At 43.8% G+C, this 12,572-nt stretch overlaps 1 protein-coding gene across 5 annotated transcripts in view; it reads left to right on the top strand.

Annotated features, from left to right (window-relative positions):
• LOC118375661 (DNA (cytosine-5)-methyltransferase 3A-like) overlaps positions 1-3,508 on the top strand; it is an 84,870-nt gene extending 81,362 nt beyond the window's left edge. For all 5 annotated transcript variants that reach the window (XM_052471673.1, XM_052471675.1, XM_052471676.1 and 2 more), the window contains one exon: positions 1,434-3,508. In XM_052471673.1, coding sequence (XP_052327633.1) covers positions 1,434-1,575 — 142 coding nt within the window. In that variant the 3' untranslated portion in view covers positions 1,576-3,508. The remainder of the gene's footprint in view (positions 1-1,433) is intronic.
• Positions 3,509-12,572: the final 9,064 nt, after the last annotated feature.

Here is a 12,572-nt window from a genome sequence, read left to right on the forward strand (position 1 = left end):
CTACTTCTGCTGACTCTTCTCTAGATCTACTGTCTCTACTCTAGTTTTTCTGTCTCTAATCTAGTTCTATTATTCGAGTTCTATTCTCTCTACTTTAGTTCTACTGTCTCTACTCTACTTATACTATCTCTTCTCGTTCTTTTATCTCTACTCTAGCTCTACTGTATCTACTTTAGTTCAACTGTCTCTACTTTAGTTATACTGTCTCTACTTTAGTTCTATTGTCTCTACTCTAGTTATAGCGTCTCTTCTCTAAGTCTACTGTCTCTACTCTACGTCTACCTTCTCTACTTTAGTTCAACTGTCTCTACTTTAGTTCTACTGTATCTACTTTAGTTCTACTGTCTCTACTCTAGGTCTACTATCTCTACTCTAGTTCTATTGTCTCTACTCTAGTTCTACTGTCTCTGTTCTAGTTCTACTGTATCTATTCTAGATCTCCTGTCTCTACTCTAGTTATACCATCTCTACTCTAGTCATCCTATCTTTAGTTCTACTGTCTTTTGTTTTTCTACTTTAGTTATATTATATCTAGCTCTACTATCTCTAATACAGTTATACTGTCTCTACTGTAGTTCTACTATCTCTAATACAGTTATACTGTCTCTACTGTAGTTCTACTATATCTACTTTAGTTATACTGTCTCTACTGTAGTTCTACTATAGTTCTACTATCTCTACTTTAGTTCTACTGTCTCTACTGTAGTTCTACTATAGTTCTACTATCTCTACTTTAGTTAAACTATCTCTAATACAGTTATACTGTCTCTACTGTATTTCTACTATCTCTACTTTAGTTCTACTATCTCTAATACAGTTATACTGTCTCTACTGTAGTTCTACTATCTATAATACACTTATACTGTCTCTACTTTAGTTCTGCTATCTCTACTTTAGTTCTACTGTCTCTACTGTAGTTCTACTATAGTTCTACTATCTCTACTTTAGTTAAACTATCTCTAATACAGTTATACTGTCTCTACTGTATTTCTACTATCTCTACTTTAGTTATACTATCTCTAATACAGTTATACTGTCTCTACTGTAGTTCTACTATCTCTAATACAGTTATACTGTCTCTACTTTAGTTCTGCTATCTCTACTTTAGTTACACTATCTGTAAAACAGTTATACTGTCTCTACTGTAGTTCTACTATCTCTATTGTAGTTATACTGTCTCTACTCTAGTTCTACTATATCTACTTTAGTTATACTGTCTCTACTGTAGTTCTACTATAGTTCTACTATCTCTACTTTAGTTATACTGTCTCTACTTTAGTTCTACTATCTCTACTTTAGTTATACTGTCTCTACTGTAGTTCTACTATAGTTCTACTATCTCTACTTTAGTTCTACTATCTCTAAAACAGTTATACTATTTCAATTCATTTTATATTTTGGCTTTTGTAACCTCTGACCTCTTACCTCTGCAGGGTTTTTGGGTTCCCGGTCCACTACACAGATGTGTCCAACATGAGTCGTCTCTCCAGACAGCGTCTGCTGGGGCGGTCCTGGAGCGTTCCAGTCATACGACACCTCTTCGCCCCACTCAAAGAGTACTTCGCCTGCAACTAATACACACACACACACACACACACACACACACACACACACACACACACACACACATATATACACACACACACACACACACACACACACACACACACACACACACACACCTCAACTCAAAGAGTACTTCGCCTGCAACTAATACACACACACACACACACACACAGACACACACACACACACACACACACACACACACACACACACACACACACACACACACACCTCAACTCAAAGAGTACTTTGCCTGCAACTAATACACACACACACACACACACACACACACACACACACACACACACACACACACACACACACACACACACACACACACACACACACACACACACACACACACACACACACACACACACACACACACACACACACACACACCTCAACTCAAAGAGTACTTCGCCTACAACTAATACACACACACACACACACACACATATATATACACACACACACATACACACACACACACACACACACACACACACACACACACACACACACACACACACACACACACACACACACACACACACACACACACACACACACACACACACACACACACACACACACACACACCTCAACTGAAAGAGTTCTCAGCCTGGAGCCCAGCCCATGACCCACAGGCCGATGCCCAACCAGAAAGCTTCCAGCCCCCCGGTGTTAACCAATCACAAGCCAGGATACGCCCCAACCCTGGTGCTAACCAATCACAAACTAAACCTGTTATCCAGCCACAAAACAATACTCCGACAACATGGACTGTCTCTCTTCCAGTCTCTCTGTCACTCACACCTCAGATTCCATGGTGCTAGTTGACAAAGGTGCTTCAACACTCAGTGGTGCTTAATCTCCTCTACATCTCCCTCCTGTTAATCAAATCTATGGTGCTACACACACACACACACACACACACACATCACACACACACACAGGTCACTACCAGGTCTTTGTTCAGTAGTTTCATTAGTTTGCAGTGTTTCTTTCTCTTCAGGTAGCAGCTTGTTTTCTACTGTCTCTAAGTACAGCGTAGCAGAGGGGTTAGAGGTCAGGGGTTAGAGGTCAGTGTTCTACAGTTAAGCGTTGTGGAGGTAGTTCAGCATGACGAGTAACTAGCCTGAGACCTGAGGACTCAGGTTAGCGCCCAAAGAGAGCCTAGTCTTTAGTTCAGTGGGCTAGCATGGTCTCGTGGCGCACAGACAATCCAGGTTTACACAGCAGTCAGTCACACTAGTGGGTTACACAGTTTGCTGCACACACACACACGCACGCACGCACAAACACACACACACACACATACACACAAACACAGTTGTGATGAGCTGTTTCCAACCCTGTGCTCCGTCATGCGCAAACACAGCTGTCTCCCATGGTGCAGTGGGGCGTTATGTCATAAGGTGCTCGCTTACGGTAACATGGTTACTATGGGTTACCATCAATTACTATCTGTCAGTATAGTGAGTGGTCTGTTGTACTGTAGGGGGAGGGGCTTGGGGGCAGGGGGGTGGGATGTTTATTTGTTGTTTGATGTGATTTACTGGTGGTTATTTGATTGACAGGTGATAAGTCAACGAGGCTATCACCCGTTGAGAGTTTTAACAGGGCGGAGTCCAAGCAGGCTGTCACACACAGACATGCACGCTCCTCTCATGATAATGATAATAATGAAATGTGTTTTGATGAGGAAGGACCGGTGATGTTTCAAAAGGTGCTAAAATAAAATAAAAATAGAATATATCAGATCTATAGTTAGAATAAGGTTGTCTTTCCAATGGCTGTATTTAGTTGTGGTAGAGAGTCAAAGGCAATATTATGTACTCTTGTATCTTGTATGCAGAATAACTACAGCAGAATAACTAAAGGCATTTTAACTTTGTATTTGAACCTGTAATGAATAAAGGATTCATGTTTTAGCCTAGAGATAATGTCTGGCACACTGATCGTGTATTATGGTACAAATACCTTCCTCCTCCCCAGCAAACCGGGAACATTCCCAGAACGTTAGCTCAGATTCCCATTAAGTTCTAGTTAGGGTTTTATGTAACATTAGAATGATATCATATATTTATTTATCAAATGTGTTTTAAGAGAACATTCCAAGGATATTTCATGTAACATTTAACAACCACAATAGAATATTCCCCAAAAGTTTGTATGTTTGTATAAAACATTTGCATGATGTTGCTAGAACGTTCCTATAAACATATGTAATGTGTTCTTTAAATGGTTCCTAGAATATTTCATTAGGTTGTGGGAACAGTCTGGTGGGAACATCACAATATATATGTTCCCCAAACTGTCCCGTTGTGTTGCTGATTCTACAACTTTTCTTTACAGTGCCAAAAACATTCACCTGGTGTTACAAGAACGTTCCCAGAACACATTTAGTCTGTTCTTTAATGGTTCCCAGAATGTTTCATTAGGTTGTGGGAACAGTCTGGTGGGAACATCACAATATATATGTTCCCCAAACTGGTGGGAACATCACAATATATATGTTCCCCAAACTGTCCCGTTGTGTTGCTGATTCTACAACTTTTCTTTACAGTGCCAAAAACATTCACCTGGTGTTACAAGAACGTTCCCAGAACACATTTAGTCTGTTCTTTAATGGTTCCCAGAATGTTTCATTAGGTTGTGGGAACAGTCTGGTGGGAACATCACAATATATATGTTCCCCAAACTGTCCCGTTGTGTTGCTGATTCTACAACTTTTCTTTACAGTGCCAAAAACATTCACCTGGTGTTACAAGAACGTTCCCAGAACACATTTAGTCTGTTCTTTAAAAGGTTCCCAGAATATTTCATTAGGTTGTGGGAACAGTCTGGTGGGAACATCACAATATATATGTTCCCCAAACTGTCCCGTTGTGTTGCTGATTCTACAACTTTTCTTTACAGTGCCAAAAACATTCACCTGGTGTTACAAGAACGTTCCCAGAACACATTTAGTCTGTTCTTTAATGGTTCCCAGAATGTTTCATTAGGTTGTGGGAACAGTCTGGTGGGAACATTGTAATAATCAGCTTGGATTGTAAACTATGCTACCATATAAAATAAATACTGTTTTCCTATGAGAGTGACTGAAGCAAAACAGACAAAATTAATAAAGTGAGAAAAATAATCAGATATTATATTAAAAGTGTATAAATTCACAAAACCAATTAAATTAGCCCCAAATAAATGTCAGAATGTCCAAGTCCCAAAACCAACAGAAATGGTCCCAAAGCAGCCTAGTGGTTAGAGCGTTGGACTAGTAACTGAAAGTCTGCAAGATCGAGTCCCTGAGCTGACAAGGTTCAAATCTGTCATTCTGCCGCTGAACAAGGCAGTTAACCCACTGTTCCTAGGCCGTCATTGAAAATAATAATTAGTTCTTAACTGACTTGTCTAGTTAAATAAAGGTAAAGTAATAATTAGTTCTTAACTGACTTGTCTAGTTAAATAAAGGTATAAAAATGCTAAAATATGTGACCCACCACCTGGATGAAGTATGTAGCAAAATCATTTGAAATTGTATTTTTTTTTAACATTGAATAAAAGTAGAGACTCAGGGCTACAAAATTGTATATCATACTATACAGTTGAGGAACAATTGAAATGTAATTCTGCTTTGAAAGTTGTTCCTTAAATAAGAATGTGTTCTTAACTGAATTGCCTAGTTAATTAAAGGTCAAATTAAAATAAATATTCCCCTGCAAAAAAAAAACAAAAATGTCACTCGAACAGAAGGGGGAACTAACAACCAAAACAAAACAGGCAAGGTTTTAGGAGGGATTCTAAAAGATGCTCAGACGCTCCACTGAAAGTTGACTAGCAACAACAACTGGAACCTAAAAGACTCCCGCCATTTCCTCCAGGAGATATACGCTATCCTGCTTCTCATCAACCTGTGAAAGGTTAAACCAATTGTGTGAGGGGTAGGCATGGTCAGATTTCTCCATTCCCTTCTCCGGGCGTTGTATTGGGCAGTTCAACAGTGAGAAATGTCTCAGTCCCTGGAGCACAAACATTGTGCTATCCAGGAGCACAAGTACAAGACATCAATAAGCTGTTCCCAGACATGTTAAACCTGTATCAGGAAATTGAGTTTATGGTAGTTCATGTGAGGTTCAATGACATGAAGGGCAGCTCAGAACACCTGAAGACGGATTTTAAAGAACTGATTGGGTCTCTGCTTTACACCAACAAACGCCCCATATTATCTGTCCCTCTACCATTTACATTACATTTAAGTCATTTAGCAGACGCTCTTATCCAGAGCGACTTACAAATTGGTGCATACACCTTAAGACATCCAGTGGAACAGCCACTTTACAATAGTGCATCTAAATCTTTTTAGGGGGGTTGAGAAGGATTACTTACCCTATCCTAGGTATTCCTTGAAGAGGTGGGGTTTCAGGTGTCTCCGGAAGGTGGTGATTGACTCCGCTGTCCTGGCGTCGTGAGGGAGTTTGTTCCACCATTGGGGGGCCAGAGCAGCGAACAGTTTTGACTGGGCTGAGCGGGAACTGTACTTCCTCAGTGGTAGGGAGGCGAGCAGGCCAGAGGTGGATGAACGCAGTGCCCTTGTTTGGGTGTAGGGCCTGATCAGAGCCTGGAGGTACTGAGGTGCCGTTCCCCTCACAGCTCCGTAGGCAAGCACCATGGTCTTGTAGCGGATGCGAGCTTCAACTGGAAGCCAGTGGAGAGAGCGGAGGAGCGGGGTGACGTGAGAGAACTTGGGAAGGTTGAACACCAGACGGGCTGCGGCGTTCTGGATGAGTTGTAGGGGTTTAATGGCACAGGCAGGGAGCCCAGCCAACAGCGAGTTGCAGTAATCAAGACGGGAGATGACAAGTGCCTGGATTAGGACCTGCGCCGCTTCCTGTGTGAGGCAGGGTCGTACTCTGCGGATGTTGTAGAGCATGAACCTACAGGAACGGGACACCGCCTTGATGTTAGTTGAGAACGACAGGGTGTTGTCCAGGATCACGCCAAGGTTCTTAGCGCTCTGGGAGGAGGACACAATGGAGTTGTCAACCGTGATGGCGAGATCATGGAACGGGCAGTCCTTCCCCGGGAGGAAGAGGAGCTCCGTCTTGCTGAGGTTCAGCTTGAGGTGGTGATCCGTCATCCACACTGATATGTCTGCCAGACATGCAGAGATGCGATTCGCCACCTGGTCATCAGAAGGGGGAAAGGAGAAGATTAATTGTGTGTCGTCTGCATAGCAATGATAGGAGAGACCATGTGAGGTTATGACAGGGCCAAGTGACTTGGTGTATAGCGAGAATAAGAGAGGGCCTAGAACAGAGCCCTGGGGGACACCAGTGGTGAGAGCGCGTGGTGAGGAGACAGATTCTCGCCACGCCACCTGGTAGGAGCGACCTGTCAGGTAGGACGCAATCCAAGCGTGGGCCGCGCCGGAGATGCCCAACTCGGAGAGGGTGGAGAGGAGGATCTGATGGTTCACAGTATCGAAGGCAGCCGATAGGTCTAGAAGGATGAGAGCAGAGGAGAGAGAGTTAGCTTTAGCAGTGCGGAGCGCCTCCGTGATACAGAGAAGAGCAGTCTCAGTTGAATGACTAGTCTTGAAACCTGACTGATTTGGATCAAGAAGGTCATTCTGAGAGAGATAGCGGTAGAGCTGGCCAAGGACGGCACGCTCAAGAGTTTTGGAGAGAAAGAGAGAAGGGATACTGGTCTGTAGTTGTTGACGTCGGAGGGATCGAGTGTAGGTTTTTTCAGAAGGGGTGCAACTCTCGCTCTCTTGAAGACGGAAGGGACGTAGCCAGCGGTCAGGGATGAGTTGATGAGCGAGGTGAGGTAAGGGAGAAGGTCTCCGGAAATGGTCTGGAGAAGAGAGGAGGGGATAGGGTCAAGCGGGCAGGTTGTTGGGCGGCCGGCCGTCACAAGACGCGAGATTTCATCTGGAGAGAGAGGGGGAGAAAGAGGTCAGAGCATAGGGTAGGGCAGTGTGAGCAGAACCAGCGGTGTCGTTTGACTTAGCAAACGAGGATCGGATGTCGTCGACCTTCTTTTCAAAATGGTTGACGAAGTCATCTGCAGAGAGGGAGGAGGGGGGATTCAGGAGGGAGGAGAAGGTGGCAAAGAGCTTCCTAGGGTTAGAGGCAGATGCTTGGAATTTAGAATGGTAGAAAGTGGCTTTAGCAGCAGAGACAGAGGAGGAAAATGTAGAAAGGAGGGAGTGAAAGGATGCCAGGTCCGCAGGGAGGCGAGTTTTCCTCCATTTCCGCCCTCCCTGAACGTGACATTGAACAGTTCAACAGACTGTTATCCCTCCGTAACTGGCTACAGCTCTGTGGGTGAAACATTTACTGACAATGTTGATGCCTTCTGGAAACAAAGCTTGTTTTATAAAGAGGAAGTGATCCACTCAAATGATTTGGGTTCCTGGATCCTTTCACAGCATTATAAGGAGGAAGTGATCCACTCAAATGATTTGGGTTCCTGGATCCTTTCACAGCATTATAAGGAGGAAGTGATCCACTCAAATGATTTGGGTTCCTGGATCCTTTCACAGCGTTATAAGGAGGAAGTGATCCACCCAAATGATTTGGGTTCCTGGATCCTTTCACAGCGTTATAAGGAGGAAGTGATTCACTCAAATGATTTGGGTTCCTGGATCCTTTCACAGCATTATAAGGAGGAAGTGATTCACTCAAATGATTTGGGTTCCTGGATCCTTTCACAGCATTATAAGGAGGAAGTGATTCACTCAAATGATTTGGGTTCCTGGATCCTTTCACAGCGTTATAAGGAGGAAGTGATCCACTCAAATGATTTGGGTTCCTGGATCCTTTCACAGCATTATAAGGAGGAAGTGATCCACTCAAATGATTTGGGTTCCTGGATCCTTTCACAGCATTATAAGGCTGCGTTGAGACAATGATTTATCAATGACCTAAGCCCAGCTCAGTTAATCCCCACCATTGTGTTGCTGAGTTGTCATAATGCTTCAGCAAATGTACATTATCCCATGGGGTGTTGGAAGACACAATGTAAGTAACCTAATGTATGTCCCTCTAACTACCCTGAATGCCTCAGCTGATCCTACAGCTATTGTATGCAGTAATCATGTGTCTATGAACCAGAGTTATACTGTTAACACTGAGCCGGTGTGCCCTAAATCAAATGTATTGGTCACATACACATGGTTAGCAGGTGCCCTATCCCATCTGGACAAGAGGGGACAAGAGGCATACCTATGTAAGAATGCTGTTCATTGACTACGGCTCAGCATTCAACACCATAGTACCCTCAAAGCTCATCATCAAGCTCGAGGTCCTGGGTCTGAACCCCGCCCTGTACAACTGGGTCCTGGACTTCCTGACATACCGCCCTCAGGTGGTGAAGGTAGAAAACAACATCTCCTCCCCGCTGATCCTCAACACTGGGGCCCCACAAGGCTGCGTGCTCAGCCCTCTCCTGTACTCCCTGTTCACCCATGACTGCGTGGCCATGCACGTCTCCAACTCGATCATCAAGTCTGCAGACAACACAACCATAGTAGGCTTGATTACCAACAATGACAAGACATCCTACAGGGAGGAGGTGAGGGACCTGGGAGTGTGGTCCCGGGAAAATAACCTCTCACTCAATGTCAACAAAACTAAGGAGATGATTGTTGACCTCAGGAAACAGCAGAGAGAGCATCCCCCCTATCCACATCGATGGGACCGAAGTGGAGAAGGTGGAAAGCTTCCTCGGGGGGTGCACATCACTGACAAACTGAAATGGTCCACCCACACAGACAGTGTGGTGAAGAAGTTGCAACAGTGCCTCTTCAACTTCAGGAGGCTGACAAAATGTGGCTTATCACTGAAAACCCTCACTAACGTTTACAGATGTACAATTGAGAGCACCCTGTTGAGCTGTATCACCGCCTGGTATGGTATCTGCACCGCCCACAAGCGCAAAGCTCTCCAGAGGGTGGTGCGGTCTGCCCAACGCATCACCGGGGGCAAACTACCTGCCCTCCATGACACCTACAGCACCTGATGTCACAGGAAGGCCATAAAGATCATCAAGGACAACAACCACCCGAGCCACTGCCTGTTCACCCCGCTATCATCCAGAAGGATTATCAAGGACAACAACCACCCGAGCCACTTCCTGTTCACCCCGCTATCATCCAGAAGGATCATCAAGGACAACAACCACCCGAGCCACTTCCTGTTCACCCTGCTATCATCCAGAAGGATCATCAAGGACAACAACCACCCGAGCCACTTCCTGTTCACCCCGCTATCATCCAGAAGGATCATCAAGGACAACAACCACCCGAGCCACTGCCTGTTCACCCCCGCTATCATCCAGAAGGCGAGGTCAGTACAGGTGCATCAAAGCTGGGACCGAGAAACTGAAAAACAGCTTCTCTCTCAAGGCCATCAGACTGCTAAAAAGCCATCACTAGCACATCAGAGGCTGCTGCCTATAGACCTAGATTAGGAATCACTGGCCACTTTAAGGACATGAAACACTAGCCACTTTAATAATGTCTCCGTAACTTTACTCATCTCATATGTATAAACTGTTCTCTATACTGTTCTACGGTATCTTAGTCACTTTAATAATGTCTCCGTAACTTTACTCATCTCATATGTATAAACTGTCCTCTATACTGTTCTTCGGTATCTTAGTCACTTTAATAATGTCTCCGTAACTTTACTCATCTCATATGTATAAACTGTCCTCTATACTGTTCTACGGTATCTTAGTCACTTTAATAATGTCTCCGTAACTTTACTCATCTCATATGTATAAACTGTACTCTATACTGTTCTACGGTATCTTAGTCACTTTAATAATGTCTCCGTAACATTACTCATCTCATATGTATAAACTGTACTCTATACTGTTCTACGGTATCTTAGTCACTTTAATAATGTCTCCGTAACTTTACTCATCTCATATGTATAAACTGTCCTCTATACTGTTCTTCGGTATCTTAGTCACTTTAATTGTGTGTAAATACTGCATTACCCATCTCATATGTACAGTGGGGGGAAAAAGTATTTAGTCAGCCACCAATTGTGCAAGTTCTCCCACTTAAAAAGATGAGAGAGGCCTGTAATTTTCATCATAAGTGCACTTCAACTATGACAGACAAAATGAGAGAGAAAAAATCCAGAAAATCACATTGTAGGATTTTTTATGAATTTATTTGCAAATTATGGTGGAAAATAAGTATTTGGTCACCTACAAACAAGCAAGATTTCTGGCTCTCACAGACCTGTAACTTCTTCTTTAAGAGGCTCCTCTGTCCTCCACTCGTTACCTGTATTAATGGCACCTGTCTGAACTTGTTATCAGTATAAAAGACACCTGTCCACAACCTCAAACAGTCACACTCCAAACTCCACTATGGCCAAGACCAAAGAGCTGTCAAAGGACACCGGGTTGGGATCAACATTTACCCCATAACAGGGTTGGGGTCAATGTTTACCCCATAACAGGGTTGGGGTCAATGTTTACCCCAATACAGGGTTGGGGTCTCTGTTTACCCCATAACAGGGTTGGGGTCAATGTTTACCCCATTACAGGGTTGGGGTCTATGTTTATCCCATTACAGGGTTGGGATCAATGTTTACCCCATTACAGGGTTGGGATCAATATTTACCCCATAACAGGGTAAGGGTCTATGTTTACCCCATAACAGGGTTGGGGTCTATGTTTACCCCATAACAGGGTTAGGGTCTATGTTTACCCCATAACAGGGTTAGGGTCTATGTTTACCCCATAACAGGGTTAGGGTCTATGTTTACCCCATAACAGGGTTAGGGTCTATGTTTACCCCATAACAGGGTTAGGGTCTATGTTTACCCCATAACAGGGTTAGGGTCTATGTTTACCCCATAACAGGGTTAGGGTCTATGTTTACCCCATAACAGGGTTAGGGTCTCTGTTTACCCCATAACAGGGTTGGGGTCTCTGTTTACCCCATAACAGGGTTGGGGTCTATGTTTACCCCATAACAGGGTTAGGGTCTATGTTTACCCCATAACAGGGTTAGGGTCTATGTTTACCCCATAACAGGGTTAGGGTCTATGTTTACCCCATAACAGGGTTGGGGTCTGTTTACCCCATAACAGGGTTGGGATCAATGTTTACCCCATAACAGGGTTGGGGTCTCTGTTTACCCCATAACAGGGTTGGGGTCTCTGTTTACCCCATAACAGGGTTAGGGTCTATGTTTACCCCATAACAGGGTTGGGGTCTCTGTTTACCCCATAACAGGGTTAGGGTCTATGTTTACCCCATAACAGGGTTAGGGTCTATGTTTACCCCATAACAGGGTTGGGGTCTCTTTACCCCATAACAGGGTTAGGGTCTATGTTTACCCCATTACAGGGTTGGGATCAATGTTTACCCCATTACAGGGTTGGGGTCTCTGTTTACCCCATAACAGGGTTAGGGTCTATGTTTACCCCATTACAGGGTTGGGGTCTCTGTTTACCCCATAACAGGGTTAGGGTCTATGTTTACCCCATAACAGGGTTGGGATCCATTTCAATTCAAGAAATGTAAGAAGTTAAAGGGTTAAGTTGTTTACACGTTATAGTCAGGTGGCTAACAAAACAACTACATGGGTTATGGGTGAAATTTGACAAAGTTCAATGTTTGTGGCCAAATCCCCTGAAGTTATTAGTGTCCATGTTTTATTTAATTTAACATTTATTTTACTAGGCAAATTCTTATTTACAATGACGACCTACCAAAAGGCTTTGTGCGGGGACGGGGGCTGGGATTAAAACAATACAGGAAAAACACAACACTACATAAAGAGAGACCCAAGACAACAACATAGCATGGCAGCAACACTCAACAACACAGCGTGGTAGCAGCACAACATGACCTCAACATGGTAGCACCACAACATGGTACAAACATTATTGGGCAGAGACAACAGCACAAAGGTCAAGAAGGTGTAGACAACAATACATCACGCAAAGCAGCCACAACTGTCAGTAAGAGTG

Source organism: Oncorhynchus keta, chromosome 19 (genome assembly GCF_023373465.1).
Source record: "Oncorhynchus keta strain PuntledgeMale-10-30-2019 chromosome 19, Oket_V2, whole genome shotgun sequence".
Classification (NCBI taxonomy): Eukaryota; Metazoa; Chordata; class Actinopteri; order Salmoniformes; family Salmonidae; genus Oncorhynchus; species Oncorhynchus keta.